Source organism: Nanorana parkeri, unplaced genomic scaffold (genome assembly GCF_000935625.1).
Source record: "Nanorana parkeri isolate BGI_ZX_2015 unplaced genomic scaffold, ASM93562v1 scaffold331, whole genome shotgun sequence".
Classification (NCBI taxonomy): Eukaryota; Metazoa; Chordata; class Amphibia; order Anura; family Dicroglossidae; genus Nanorana; species Nanorana parkeri.
The window spans coordinates 619,187-635,158 of NW_017306599.1; the positions used below are offsets into that span (position 1 = coordinate 619,187).

General features: G+C 41.8%; 1 protein-coding gene across 3 annotated transcripts in view; it reads left to right on the forward strand.

Moving 5' to 3' along the window:
* The window catches only part of ATXN2 (ataxin 2), a 66,341-nt gene that overhangs the window by 27,320 nt on the left and 23,049 nt on the right, over positions 1-15,972 (forward strand). For all 3 annotated transcript variants that reach the window (XM_018558329.1, XM_018558330.1, XM_018558331.1), the window contains exons 6-14: positions 121-266; positions 1,736-1,827; positions 2,085-2,282; positions 2,376-2,560; positions 3,032-3,241; positions 8,510-8,692; positions 9,356-9,553; positions 10,036-10,140; positions 15,595-15,665. In XM_018558329.1, the coding sequence (XP_018413831.1) occupies positions 121-266; positions 1,736-1,827; positions 2,085-2,282; positions 2,376-2,560; positions 3,032-3,241; positions 8,510-8,692; positions 9,356-9,553; positions 10,036-10,140; positions 15,595-15,665 (1,388 nt within the window). The remainder of the gene's footprint in view (positions 1-120; positions 267-1,735; positions 1,828-2,084; positions 2,283-2,375; positions 2,561-3,031; positions 3,242-8,509; positions 8,693-9,355; positions 9,554-10,035; positions 10,141-15,594; positions 15,666-15,972) is intronic.

The window sequence follows — 15,972 nt, forward strand, 5'->3', positions numbered from 1 at the left end:
TTTCTGTGTTCACATGATTTAAATACTGTAAATTTGGCTCATTTTAGTATGTTTACTGCAGAGCTACAGTAAGATCTATAAGTATTCTCCAGTAGCATAACACTTTATTTTCCCCCCCAGATGGCTTTACGGATTCTGGTATAGCTTCTAAAGTAAATGGCGAACATAAAGAGAAAGACCTGGAGCCATGGGATGGGGGTGATGGCCTCCTTAGTAGCAATGTATCTACTAATAATGATGAGCTGGAATCTTTAGATACAGATGTAGTAAGTAAATATTCCCCCGTTTTCAAAATTCTTTTGAGAAATGTTTTTACAATGTTTGAAGACCAACAATACTAAAAAGTCCAGTTGCTTAAATGGTCAGAAGCTCGCCTCCTATGTACATTTTCTATAGCGTAAGTCTTAAGATGTAGCATTATATACAGAGATCTGATTTCTCTGCCCTTTTTTTTTTTTCTCCTGCAACTGTTTTGTTGAGATGCTTTTGTAAGCTTAAAGCAGAATTATGGCCTTCCAATAAATAAAGTGCTGCTGCACTTAATTATAAAGTGTATCTGTATTTGTCCCCCTGCAAAGTCCCACAAATACTTATTTTCCCTGCCAGTGAAGTCCGCCTAATGCAGCATTGCCACTCATGTAGACTGTTCTTTGCACTGCATTGGGGTGATGAGATGTTACAGAGTACTTGTCTATCAGTACTGTCACTGCTGATTTCATAAGGCTGTATCATCTTTCAGCACCACCCATGACCTAGTCCTGCGTGTGTGTGTGTCCTCCCAACAGTTTCTGTCAGAGCGGACAGAGAGCAGCAGAGAAACTAGGAATGCGCACAATTTTGGCTGAAAGATGGTATTTTTGGCGGCCGAAATTTCCGTGCATCCCTAGTTTGATTAGGTTGGCCCTCACATTAGATAGTTTAGGTAATTTGGAAAGTAGATTGTTCAGTCACATTGTAATTTAAGGACACCAAGTCTAGGTAGTTCTGTTTTCCATCCTGGAAGGTACTCTATCTTTATTGCTACTGTATTCAATTTGATTAAGGGAAGAATTTACAAAACACTTTCTATCTTTTTTCTGTATTTGTAAAAGGCTTACTAAGTTTAAGCATTAAAAGAGAACTATGGGGTAAGTGCTTTTCCCCATAGTTCTCTTAAGGGTCACAAGAGGACACAGACTTACCTCCTCCCGTGACCCAAAGCTCAGTATATCGCAAGCTACAGCTCGCAGTATACTGAGACCACCACAGCCGGAACGGATCCCGACATTACTGTCAAGATCCACCCAGCTGCGTGAGTGACAGCTGGCTCTGCTTCTCTGGAGGCAGAGCCAGCTGTACCCGCCCCCTCCCCCGTCCGTTCCTCCACTCAGTGCTGGAGGATTGGAGAGTGGAGGGGGGGAATCCCTTCAGGGAGCTGTGACTGACCGTCACTGCTCTCTGCAGGGAGATGATCGAGAGGTGAGCTAGCGACGGTATGTGTTCGCTCACTTCCCGATCTATTGAGCTGACGTGTGACAGTTTTATTGTCGCACGTCGGCTCAAAGTATAAGTATGAGTGATTTTTCACTCACCTCATAGTTCTTCTTTTTTAAGCTTAAGTTTAAACCTATATGGTTTTGAATTTACACCCATTTTCAAGACAGATGGTTTATATAAAAAATACATACCGCTGCTATACTGTTGGTGACAAAATACGGTGACAGTGTAGTTATTGTAACCCTGTTTTTGGTTTCAGTCTAATGGTTGGGATCCCAATGAAATGTTTCGCTACAATGAAGAAAATTATGGTGTAGTATCCACTTACGACAGCAGTCTTTCCTCGTATACGTAAGTACATGTTCCCAGTTTTTTTGTTTGTCCAGTAGTCTATTTCTGTGCTGCAGTACTGACATTTTATATCACTGCAGTCACCGGAAAAGTCAAAACACGATAAATTGTAGCTTTTAGTCCTATTCATTATTCTTCTATATGTACAGTCTTTCAAAGGCTTTCCATTTGGCAGTTTTTCTTACTACTAGGTTTCCTTGTGTTTTTTTTATATGAAGCGTTCTTGATTATGAGCAACATTCTTATCTTTTTTTCAGAGTGGCTTTAGAAAGGGACAATTCTGAAGAGTTTTTAAAGAGGGAAGCACGAGCAGCTCAAATAGCTGAAGAGATTGAGTCAAGCTCTCAATATAAAGCCCGTGTTGCCTTGGAAAATGATGACAGATCTGAGGAGGATAAATATACTGCTGTTCAACGTAACATGTGTGACCGAGATGGACATTCAGTGACTTCTAGGTAATGTGATATTTTTTACTAATATTTGACATGTTTTATGAATCTTTAGATTTTCTAAATGTTCTTCTTTCTCCTGCATCCTTTTTTTTATAGGGAAAATAAATATGTTCCTCCAGGGCAGAGAAGTAAGGATGGCATGTCATGGAGTAGCCATAGTGTAAGGCAGAATTCACCAAGGATGGGTCAGTCTGGATCTGGACCTATACCATCAAGAACTGGATCACATTCTTCAGAGTACAGTCCCAGTTCTGGATCTGACCAAAGAGTGGTTAATGGAGGCAAGTTTATATATGTGACACCACCAGATATGATTACTCCAATTTGCTTTTGGTTTAATAGAAGTGTTGTCAGCCAGGAGCTTCATTTGATAATGATGTAGTTTGTATTAAAATGGGTAACACCTCACAAGTCAATGTGATTACAACATTGTGTATACTCGAGCTTTTGCACTGTATGTGATATGGACTTTAACGTTCTTATATGCAAGGTTTTTTCTTCTTTATAACATGCAGATAGTGCCAAAAACCATTTCCCCCTCTGTTATATTTTACTTTTTTTTTTTTTTTTTTTTTTCCCCTTTTTTTTTTTTTTTTTTTTCCACTTTCTTTTTTTTTCCCTACCTCTTTTATTTTTTTCTTTTTTTTTTTTTTTTCTGTTCACCTATGTTATTTTCTATTTTTTCCACTTTCCTTTTCATTCCCATATTTTTGGTTTTTTTATACTTTCCTTCATCTCATTTGTTCTGTCAGGTGTTCCCTGGCCATCGCCTTGTCCATCTCCTTCCTCCCGCCCACCTTCTCGCTACCAGTCAGGTCCCAACTCTCTTCCACCTCGGGCAGCCACCCCTACAAGGCCGCCCTCCAGGCCCCCTTCGCGGCCATCAAGGCCACCGTCTCACCCCTCTGCTCATGGTTCTCCAGCTCCTGTCTCTACTATGCCTAAACGCATGTCTTCAGAAGGTACAACACCTCAGTTTTTTTGTTTGTTTTGTAAAACCCCTTTACATCCTGCATCTACGCTTATGGCATTCTTAAGACCTTAATTACATCTACAGCTTCAGTGTTGCGGCTATGGTCAGGCTTTTTAAGTGTAATCTATGTAATTGGATTATGGCTGCTTATTTGGACTGCAATAATAAATCTTGTGCGCGTGCACATAGTGTATCCTGGAACGCATGATCAGCTTGTGTTGCTTACTTTCGTTGCTCAGATAATGTCATCATGTGGCTAGCTGCTTTCAGTTGTTAGTCAATTCACATGCTTTCAATAACATGCGCTTGTAAAAAAAACAACTTTAAGAATGTCAATTTTGTTTATAGATTTTATGGCAACATTTCCCTTTCCCGTAACCATATTAAGAAAGGAACACATTTTTGCTATTTTTAACATCTTTGTGCATGTAATACTAATCATGCACTGTATAGTACATATGCTTAACAGAGGTGACTTTTCCTCAGCTGCTGGTTAAAGCATACTTGCTAGTTTTTCTGGTTACTTTGCTTGTTGCTTCTCTTGCTTCACCTAACTATTAATGATGATCTTGTGAAGTTTGAGTTTTGGATTATATTTTATTTGAACAGTCTGTCAAATGTTGCTTAGTTCGTAGCTTTTGCTTCTTATTTTGGCATGCATATTCATTTGCTGTTCTTTGTCCTAACTTTGTGCATATTAAGCAGTTTCTTTACCCCAAATTTTCTTGTGCAGTTAATTCCAGGTTCACCGAGTTTGTTCTTTGTGTTCATAACTGTCCTGCCTGCTCACACTCCTTAGAAGTGCCTAAATTCCAGATTTGTTGGTTTAGGAGAGTGGGTCCATATGAAGCGTGTTCCACTCATCCTTATACTCCCAAGTTTTTCAGTTTCATCTGTCCTCTCCTGACACACTTCTGGCCAATCAATCCTTATCTACACTCGCCGCCTATGGAAACTGATGAGGAAGGCCATGAAAACCTAGAAGTTTGCAGAGTGGGTAACAGCCAGATGTGTGTCGGGATATCATGTTTTAAAGTTTAGATTAGTTCCACATAGGCAACGCTCTACGCTTGCCACCTCCTAATCCTCAAATCTGCACTTCTGTAAGTAATTTTGAATGTACTCTTTATTCTAAATCTAGTAACTGTATGTTGCCAGCACCTCTCTTGCACTTTAAGATGAAATGTTTGTTTTTCTGTGTTAACATGCACCTATACTTTTGGGGGAAAACAATATGCTGCAAAAGAGGTAGGAAGGGAATGGAGACAATGCTCTAACAGGAGAACTATGAGGTATGTGAATAACTCAATCCTCGTAGTTAGAGCCAATGTGCGACATTGAAAATGTCACATGTCGGCTCTATTGATCGTGAAGTTAACCAAAAGCAGATTAAGATCTGACTAAATATAAAACATTAAGTTTTAGTAATGATGAGGGGTTGGAACCTCTGTTGGGTTTTGCTGGGGAGATTACCCTTTCTGTCTGTTTTGGTGACCACTGTGTGCAATTGGAAATACAACACAATTTCCATGTCTTTCTGGTCACAACTAAGATGGCGTTTCCTGTACTTTGGATCTTCTTACTTTCTGTTGTCTGTAGACCGGAACTAAAGGTAATTCTCCTCAATAGGATATTGACCCAAACAGGGGTGTGGAATTCTATAGCCTGACGACCGGGGCAGGCAGTTTCGGGCGCCGGGCGAGTAGTTTGTACATTTTAGTCCTGCTCCGGTCAAGCAGAGCGGAATGTAGTGTGGGCCCGCCGCTCGTTTTCATACATGTGATCTGATCAGATCACTTGTATGAAAGGAGCGGCGACAATCGTGTCCGGCTTTTCGGGGTCCCCTGCTCCTCTACGGGCTCTATGGTGGGCTCCTATGAGCTCACCATAGAGCCCGTAGAGCAGACGAAGAACTTCCTTTCTTAATCTGCTCTGTGTTATCACTGAGACCTTGGCGCTGTGATCACAGCGCCACCTATCTCAGCTGTCAGGAACTGCATTCTGTGTTGGAGGGCAGGTTCCATAGAGAGAACCTGTCACCTCCAAACTATCACATAAGGGATTTTTAATCCCCTATGTGATGGTAATAAAATTAAGTGGGGGGGGGGAAAAAGTTTTACATTTTTTTTAAATAAAAGTGATAAAGTAAAAAAAAAAAAACTCCCAAAAAGTTAAACCAACCCCACCATCTGCATGCAAATAAACACATGCATAGGACATTGTGTGTGTGCGTTGAGTGCTGCCGCCATTCCACTGTGTGCCATATTGTGGTAGCCAGGCAGCAGAACTCTCCTACACGTACAATGTGCATTAAAGGGTAAGTTCACTTTCCCAGGTAATATGGGAAAATTGAATTATCCGATCAAATCTGGCCCGATCTCTTCCCAAACCCATCCCATGGCTATACTTGCCTTTCAGCGAACAGTCCATAGCCTCCGCCAGTACAGGTGTACTATCTGTACGCTGTACCGCAGTCCAGCCCTATGCATTTTTAATTTTGCTGGCACATTGCAAGCACTCATTGGTCAGCGTGGTCAGGTGACCACGCTGACCAATGAGAAGCACTATTTAGCACAGTCAAATACAGTTTTGATTAGGGATGCACCAATACAGAGTATTTGGGCGAGTACCTGTACTCGCCCAAATGCTCAGATACCTTCACCAATACTGGAACTTCCGGTCAGCGGAAGATTTCCCCTGACCGGCAGTTCCATAGAGGGAACATGGAGCCAGCTTCCCATGCAATCAGGAAGCATGACAGCGACTATTGACCAACCACCCGGTTTCCTGATTGGCCGGGAAACCGGATCAGCAAGGAGCTGGCTTTCCGGCCAATCAGGAAACCGGGAGGTGGGTCATTAGTCGCTGCCCTACTTTCTGAACATCGAGCCGGCCAATCAGGTCATTACACACTGCACGATTTCCTGGTTGGCTGGGAAAACGGCTTCCCAGCCAATCACAATCAAGTCGGACAAACAACATGGAGTTGGCTTTCCTGGCAATCAGGAAGCTGGGTAGCATGTCCAGCTTCCTGATTGCCCGGGAAGCCTGCTCCATGCCAATGGAAGCACCGATACTCTGTATTGGCGAGTACCAAAAGCAAAATATCAGTACTCTTACTTGATACTCAAAACTATTTTTTTGTATTGGGACAAGTAGATTGTCATGAGGGACAGGTAGATATGGTCCCCGCTTTAGCACTTGGACAATTAGTTTTTTTAAATATTTCCACACCATGACAGGGGAGGGACTGTATTCTCCCCGCTCCGATCCTCTAGTGCTGACTGGCGGATCGGACGGGGGAGGGGGCAGGTACAGCTGGCTCTGCCTCTAGATAGGCAGAGCCAGCTGTCACTCACGCAGCTGGGCGGATCCAGACATAATTGTCGGGATCCGTTTCAGCTCCGTTTCCGCTGCGGCGTCTCAGTATACCGCAAGCTCTAGCTCACGGTATACTGAGCTTAGGTAACGTGAGGACGCTAGTTTGTGTCCTCCCTTTACCCTTAGGAGAACTATGGGGAAAAGCCCTAACCTCATCGTTCTCCTTTTAAGTATAGGTGTATGCAAAGCTCTTGTGATGAATAACATTCTTTCTTTATGCTTCATTGTCAGTGTTGGGTCTTATGCAATCTGAAGCTTGCCTGCAAAAGCTCATTTTTTAACTTCATAAAAAACAGAAATTTTTGGTGAAATTTGTTACTTAGTCTGCATGTGTGTGACCAGCATTGTTGCTTATAGTATTTTAAGCGATGTCTATGTACTTTGCTTCTAATGTGTTCCATCATTTTTATCTCGCTTTTTTTTTTTTTTGTACTCACTGTGAGTAACAATGTAGAGATCATTCAGCGGGTTTCTGGCCTGCTGATCTGCAACTGAAAAGTAAGGCGTGTAAGCTTGGCCAATGCAAACCTGATTTTCAATACATTTACGGCAAATGCGTGCATCATCAAATGATCATTTACCATTCTGACTTTGTAAGCACACACAGGTCCATTAATATTCTCACTGATCTGTTCCATGATGGCTAAGCTGTATCTGTTATGCCTTATTTTAAAAGTAGATTAAAATGTATTTCCACTTTTGCAGCCAAATTGGGAAAACCCCCATTTTTTAGGGTTGTTTTTTTGTGTGTGTTCTTTTGGTCTCATTAACATATAACCTAGCATTTATATAAAAATATTTCAACATACATTAGATTTTTTTTTTTTTCCTTCTCTAACCTAAATTTTCTTTTGTAATACAAAGGAGTGGGAGTTTAACGTTAACCTAATGAACTCTGTACTGTCAACACAGAAGGAAAAAGAATGGGGCTAATTTGACTCTGTATTGTGCTGGCAGGTCTCATTAGTTTGAACACTGCCTCTACAAAGTTTAAAGGTCTCGAAGCATTACATTTTAATGAGAAGAAGCTCAGAGTGTGTACTTAATTTTTCTCTGGGGACAGCCAGAGTTTCCTGCCACTTTGAAATTGCACAGAAAAGGCCACAGGCCAGCTACGCAGACACCTCTAAAATGTAAAAGATATGCTGTGCGAATATGAACACATAAGAGTATTTTTCTCATTTGATTGCAAAGGTGGAAGTACAGTTTATCATATATAGCATGTAAGTTTACATTTATTTTTGGATCAGTATTTCATTGCCATTGCTTTTGGAATTGCCAAACACCACATGCTCCAGTATTACTCATTTTTTCAAAAGAAGCATAAAAATGCAGGGTACCGTCAGTGTGGGGGTCCCCAAAATTTTAATTCTGTTTGTTCTACTTATACTGGCTGTGCTCTGCTCGAAGACATTCCGGAATGCCTTTTTAAGCTGTATGTAAAAGGATAGGATCATACTACACGGATAAATAGGGTCTATACAAATAATGGAGTGAACCAGTAGGAATACTTTGCGTAAGTTAATGCCAGGCTCTTTTTTTATTTTATTTATTATATTCCCTTGATCATTTTTGGCATCTCTGAAGCTTTTCCATAATTTTATGCACTAGTGTATTTAGATGTGTACTCATTTTATAACTGGTGTGCGTTGTACTAATACAGCTTTTGTTGTGGATTCTACTGCAATATTTTTAATGGGAGTCTCGTGTGTACTTCACAATAATTTTGATATATATATATATATATTATATTTTATTTTTTTACTTATACTTTTTCACAGCTTTGTAATCGGTTTACTCAATTCAGAATGTGAGTTAAATGTCATCACTTTGGTTATGTTTGCTTAATGTTACATCTAAAGTGTTTTGTTTCTAGGACCTCCAAGGATGTCTCCCAAGGCACAGCGGCATCCCCGACCTCATAGAGTTTCTAATGGCAGGAGCACGATGTGTGGAGGCCTTGAGTTTGTTTCTCGCAATGAACCTGGCGAAGTGTCTGCTCCACCTATAGCTCGCAATAACTCTTCGGGCGGCACGTGGTCATCTGTTGTGAGCGGGGGTAAGGTTAAAATTTTGTTTCCTAATGGGTCCTACGTGTTTCACTCTCCTGTTTTTTGGTAACCAGGTTCTATTGCTATTCCGATCTAATTGGAAATAAAATGTGATTTGTCATGAGCCATTTTTCATTTTTTAAATGGACAGGGTGTAAAAAATGTTCAGTAGTTTTCAATGCCACTTTAACATTTTGTGCTCTAATCTTCACACTTTTATGTAGTAGTACGTTAATTGTAAAGTTGGAAAAATCAGGACTCGCATGTCGGACAATTAAAGAAAATGTTTACTAAGGAAATATTTGTACAAATAAAAACTCAGATTGAATAATTAATGTATCCTGATAAATATGGACTGAGATCCATCAAAATGTTGGCAATAAAATGCTGATGCTTTGCCTTATCTCTTCTGCAATACCCGTGAGTGCCTCTGTACCTACTTTAGATGGAGGGAGAGGTTTGGGTTTATTTTTTGGTCCTTTTGAATTATAACCATTTTTGTCTTCTATGTAGAAAAGGGTAAATTTTGTTCTGTTTGTATTTGCAATAAGGAAATATTTTTAGATCTTTTAATTCTTACCACAGAGGACATCAGAATAATTTTGTGCGATACTACATCGTATATCTTGAACCCTTTCTGAATATGTCTGGTACATATTTTTTTTTTCCAGCGCAAAGACTTTCTCCGAAGACTCACCGGCCCCGATCTCCAAGACAAAGTGCCATGGGTGGTGGTTCTACAGTACCACCTCTGAACTCTCCTCAGGCTGGTTCTATTGCGCCTGAATCTGTAGCTGTGCCTGTACCCACTGGATCGCCAACACCTGCAAGCCCAGCTTTAAATAGAGCAGTTACCCCATCTTGTGAAGGTACAATTTTATATAATAAATGATGAGAAATGGAGATGTATGCACAAATTAGTCATGGGATACCTTTACGCACCAGTACCTTTTAATTTATAATTTAGTTGTCATGTGACAGTTTTTCCTAAAGCAATACAGACTGCTTTATTTCAGCGCAGTGGTGGAGCACCAGAGCCAGGTACCAGCTGCAACCCTGGTAGTTCTCATGAAAATGCCAAGTATCGGCATTGGTACTCAAAGTATCGGTGCATCCCTACTTATAATACAGTGGAAATGGCTGAAGCTTAACCATTATTTGTATCATTTGCTCTGAACAGCTAATTTGGACTCTGTACTATTCACTAATACTGACTGAAGATCGGCTTCTGGTTGAGAACTAAACAGTGTATGTCTATAGAATGTATGTTTATGTATAGATTTTACATGCAGGCCTGTATTGGTTGTGTTTTTTTTATTGCTTTATTTTTATGAAAGGATTTATTTTTCAGCTAAAGACTCTAGGTTACAAGACCAGAGGCAAAACTCACCAGCTGGAGGTAGAGAGGTCATCAAGCAAAGTGACTCTTCTAGCTTTAGCAAACCCGAAAACAAAGGTATGCATGTATGGGTTCTTTAAAGCATGACAATATGCATTCATTTCACTTTCCTGCCATGCTGCACGGCTAGGCAGACAACACCTCCATTTTCTCCTTTTAGCTTTGTTGATTTTCTCTTTTTCAAGTAACACCATTTACACATTTTACCAGTGTGTTTTGGTTTCTGCCTTAAAGGACATGTTCACTTGAAACTAATTTTTAGCTTTTTAACCTCTTGCCGTCCGCCCGTAGTAAAAAAACGGACGGACGGCACTGCAGCATCTGCGGGTTGCCGTCTCCAGACGGCAATTTTTTTCTGCTCGCGCGCGAGAGGGTTAAATTACCTGTGCCTTACATGTTTTGGGACATCAGTGTGAAGATTTCTGTGATTGGGTTTCCAGGTCTGTTAGACATGATGCCACTCATTTTATTTTACACTGTTAGTAAGAGTTAGAACCCCGTAAATGGCCAGCTATCTGAGCTTCGTGTGAGAGGGACATCCCACCACATCCTCTTCTTGTTCATTTAGGGCATGCAGGCAGTATTAAACTGCCTCATACAGAGGAATGCAAACAAAAACTGTGGGTCAGCCCTGGGATAACACCTCCTACACCAGTTTTTGTTTTTTGTTTCTTCTTTTTGAGCTCTGCATATTCAAGACTTGACTTTTTATTTGTTTTAACAACTTTTTCTCCAATACTTTTCGCCTTATAGCTGTTGTCGGTGTCTCCACTTTCCGTGCTGTAATCCAGTGCAGTTATCCTCGGCCTTGGCTTTTGGATTTTACTGCACCTGGATACCACTGGACTTGAATATTCAGGATGAGTTTATAAGTGACCTTTGGGCACTGGATTCCTCTTGAGCACCTTTTCATACTGGTTTTCGTTGTGTTGGCTATGGAGTGCTCTACAGGTCTAGAGCTGCTGACACTGCTTTGCGCTTGCCCTGTCTTTGAAGACTCGCTTTTAGTAGGCCATTTGGGCCAGGCAATAGAAGCTTCCTCATTATAAGTCACTAGATGTCAAGTGCTTGAGCATTTCTGCCAGCTACCCAGGGTTCCCTAAGTACCCGTGGCCTTGCCTCTGACCTCGAGCCTGTAAGTTGCTTACTACACCTGCAACTTCTGATTCTAGACCGGGGAGGAGATATTATCGCTATATCTCGTGCCTCCGGCCCATTGACCACTCACTGGTCAGGGATTGCTTTCAGCACACCCCATTATAGTGGCAACTCCTATAGTCTGGAAACCTGTTGTCGTTCGGCAAGCTGTTCTGGCATATAATAGAGATTCTGAATACATTTATCAGTTTATCTGCAGTATTGGTAGTTTCAAACCTGGATTGTTCCATATCTATTCAATCCAAGTCATCTAGAGCGAGAACATGTTTTTTGTATTTGCACTACACCATGGAAAAGTGTGTTAGTGTTAAAAGTAGATACTTGAAATCTTTCTGTGTAATGGTCTGCTTTTTAAAATGGAATAAATAGCGGTATTATCCTGAAATATCCAAGTTATTTAACCCCTTTAGAGGCCCACCACACCAGATGGCTGTACAATTCAGCTCGGCAAGTGTGGATTAAACCATAGAGGGAGGGTATTTTAGGGGACAGGGCACTTAGAATCCTACCCAACAATGCATGTTTTGCCAGGTAAGGTCAAAGGTTGCCATGGGGGACATGTTTACACAAGCTTTGGGTGACAATTTATAGGGAAGGTCCCTCAGCTGCTCGTAAGACCCTATAATTGCTGTCACCACGCTCATAACAGCGGTAGGTTCCTCTGGCAAATGCCAGTCATGGATGTTGGAGGCTCGCAAGGCTGATTGCCAGCTCCATGGGGGAGAATAGCTCCAAATGAAGGATGTCCTACAGGATTTGAGTTTTTAAGAGTTCCAGGAGTGGCAGGATATGGGATAGCCTATCCCCTAGTCCAGGAGTGGGAGGATAAAATGCTCCATATAAATTTCAGAAGCAAATCATGATTATTGAATTTGGCCTGTCAGGTTGAGCGGAAGTAAATGCCAGTGGTGAAGTTTGGTTTCCATTTGTCAATGTGGGTTTTATCCTTATTGGGTTCTGCTTTAGGCTTGATTCTGGTTGTATTTCTTTTCCAGATCCCTAAAACGGATCTACTGCTGCCACTGATCCGCAGTTAATTGAGCGCATAGATTAGATTTCTCTGGCTTTGAATTTTAATTGTGATGGGCTATTGGAAACTTCCTGTCTTCATCTTGCAATTGTCTCCTGTCCTTTCATATGTGTTCTGTAGCTGAAGTACTAGACTGTGAATGTTTTCTCCACCCTTAATGCTACTATCATGAATGCTGCTGCCAGCAAGAGTACTCCTCTCCACCAACTGCAGAAGTCTAAGGAGCAGATTAGCAAGGTTTCTGCATCGTCAAGACCCCATGCTTAGTTCTCCAGCCATCCACAAAATATTGTCTGCCAAATCTGCAAACGCCCTGTTCTGGTTTTAGAAGTGGTATTCCAGTATTACAAACTTAAGTTTTGTTTCCTACCCCTCCGCAATTTATACCATAACGTCTCCCTTTATTTACTTGCTGATCTCCATTGGGTGCTTTCTAGACTTTTGGACCAAGGGGGTCACTGTCCCAGTTCCTGAAATGCAACAGTTTTAGGATATCTACTCCAACCTGGTCTCTGTTCCAAAGACCAAAAGGGGGCATTTACCCCCATTCTGTACCTCACTGATCTGAATGCTTACATCTGAGCCCAAATATTTCTAACACCTGTTGATGGGCCATGCGTTCTGGATTCAATCAGACAAGGCCACAGCAGTTGGGTACATCAAGCAGTCTCGCTACAGCAAGAGGTAGAATAAATCCTCTCTTATGACATCAGGTCCCATTGTTCTCAGCAGTGCACATTCCCTGATTGAAAAACAGACATTTTCTCAGCAGACATCTGGACCCACGGGAATGGCCTCTACATGCAGAGGTATTGTGGGACATACACTATATTGCCAAAAGTATTGGGACACCCCTCCAAATCATTGGTTTCAGGTGTTCCAATCGCCTCCATGGCCACATGTGTATAAAATCCAGCATGGAAAGAAATAGGATTGGACCCACCATATAGTATGGGAGGTCCAAGGGTTAATTACAGATCGGGACGGACAATTTTTTCAAAAATTGGTAGAAAAATTGTTTGTATAAAGCTAAAAATTCCGACACCACCACCATCTACAGTGAGAGCCACAATTCTCACTGTATAAAATCCAGCACCTAGGCATGCAGACTGCTTCTACAAACATTTATGAAAGAATGGGTCGCTCTCAGGAGCTCAGTGAATTCAAGCGTGGTACCGTGCTAGGTTGCCACCTGTGCAATAAGTCCATCCGTGACATTTCCATGTTACTAAATATTCCACGGTCACCTGTTAGTGGTATTATAACAAAGTGGAAGCAACTGGGAACAACAGCAACTCAGCCACGAAGTGGTAGGCCTCGTAAAATGACAGAGCGGGGTCAGCGCATGCTGAAGCGCACAGTGCGCAGAAGTCGCCAACTGGCTGCAAAGTCAATAGCTACAGACCTCCAAACTTCGTGTGGCCTTCAGATCGGCACAACAACGGTGCGTAGAGGGCTTCATGGAATGGGTTCCCATGGCCGAGCAGCTGCATCCAAGCCTTACATCACCAAGTGCAATGCAAAGCGTAGGATGCAGTGGTGTAAAGCACGCCGCCATTGGACTCTAGAGAAGTGGCGACGTGTTCTCTGGAATGACGATTCACGCTTCTCTGGCTGGCAATCCGATGGACGTGTCTGGGTTTGGCGGTTGCCAGGAGAACGGTACTTGTCTGACTGCATTGTGCCAAGTGTAAAGTTTGGTGGAGGGGGGGATTATGGTGTGGGGTTGTTTTTTCAGGGGTTGGGCTTGGCCCCCTTAGTTCCAGTGAAGGGAACTCTAAGGCATTAGCATACCAAGAAATTTTTTGACAATCTCATGCTCCCAACTTTGTGGGAACAGTTTGGAGATGGCCCCTTCCTGTTCCAACATGACTGCGCAGCAGTGCACAAAGCAAGGTCCATAAAGACGTGGATGACTAAGACTGGGATGCCATTAAAGTTCAAGTGTGTGTAAAGGCAGGCGTTCCAATACTTTCGGCAATATAGTGTATGTCTGCATTGGGGAATGCAGAATGTGGACTCGTTAGCTTAACTGAACAAAAAACTGAACAGATTTGTTTCCAGGATGCGGACCCTAGCGGCAGAAGCAGCAGGTGCCCTGGCCCTGATCTGTGCCTTCCTCTTCTTTCACCTATTCTATAAGCGCCGTCAAGGTTTACCTTTCTGCCACGGCTTCATTTTCAACAGACTGATTCCCTGTTTGACATTCCACAAGGACCTAAAAGAGGTTCTCCCATTCCAGGACCACTGTTTCCAAGTTGATTTGGACTATTCAGACCTATGAGTCATGAAATAAAATGTCTATCTTTCCAGTTAAAGGCCACCCCCACTAGCACAGTGAGATGTCTTGGAATTTGTCAAGAGGCCTCTGTGTCTTAGACCTGTAAGGCTGCAACCTGGTTTTCTGTACATACATGCTCTATATTAGATAGTAAATTTAAAATTCAAGGAGGTCTTGTGAGCAACATTTTCATCAAGCAGCGGTCCAAATCGTGGTCTGGACAGAATGGTCACTCAGTCAGTGTCCATACCACGGTCCGCCATTTAGGCTGCATTCACACCAGCAGGTGCTGAGGTATGTTCTCAGGCACAGTGCTTTATGCTCTGATCCTGGATTTGGAGGTGACAGGTTCTCTTTATGGAAGCCTTGGTCACGGGTCTATTAGAGGTTGGTGTATCCACTGTCAGTCAGCCATCCATAACCCAGTGCAGGTCAGCGATCGTGGTCTGAACAGAACCGCCACTTGGGACCCCTGTTTTATATGATCAACATGTTTATCTCAGCAGATGTTCGTATTGGTTGAAAGTTTCTGCAAGCAACTCTTAATAATTCCCTTGGTTCTCTTTGTAGTCTCTTTTTTTTGCTTTGACATACCAGGCTGTTTTTTTAATTTTCATTGCTGTGATAGTTTGACTAACAATGATTCTGTCATGCAACATTGTAGCCATATTAATGTTCTATCAGCTGCTGCTAAATCATTCATTGATTCTCCCATTCACAATCTACTAGGATTCCTCTTTTGTAAGAGGAAGGGGAGAGATTGTCAGTAAACCGTAACATGTGACTGCTGTGATTAGTCATCGCAGCCATTGTGGCTCAGTAGTGTCTCTGAATGTTCCTGAGTGGCTCGGTACACAGAGACTAACGGATGTCCATCAGGCATTTGTGAAATGACATTTTAAGACGTCATTCTAGAAATGGCTTGTCTTTTATTTTTTAACAATACGGTGGTGGGGAGGTAGTTGCAGAATTGTTTTTTTTTTTTCTTCTCTAAACTGAAACTCCATTATATTAAGGATCTCTTTTGCATTTTCTATCTTAGCAATACCGCCAATGGCTTCAGAACAAAGGAAGCAACTGGATGATTTAAAGAAGTTTAAAAATGATTTTAGGGTAAGTATAGCTGTACTATGTACTCTACAACTGTTCTTAACGTTTAAAATCAATATTTTGAGTTTTAATCTTGTGCCCTTCATTTGTCTTTACCATTCATAGTTGCTAGTTTTCAGTTCAGTGTATAGTTCAACTCTTCTCCACCCATATTGCAGTAATGATGCCCTCTTCTCAGATGGGTGACTGAAGGCTGTAGAGATGTTGCTTCCTTTTTCACCTCTTCCCCCACTGTAAGTGGCTTGTACGATAATGGAGCAGCTATGTAAATGCTATCCTTCATTCCTTCATGTGCCCTCCCATCCTATAA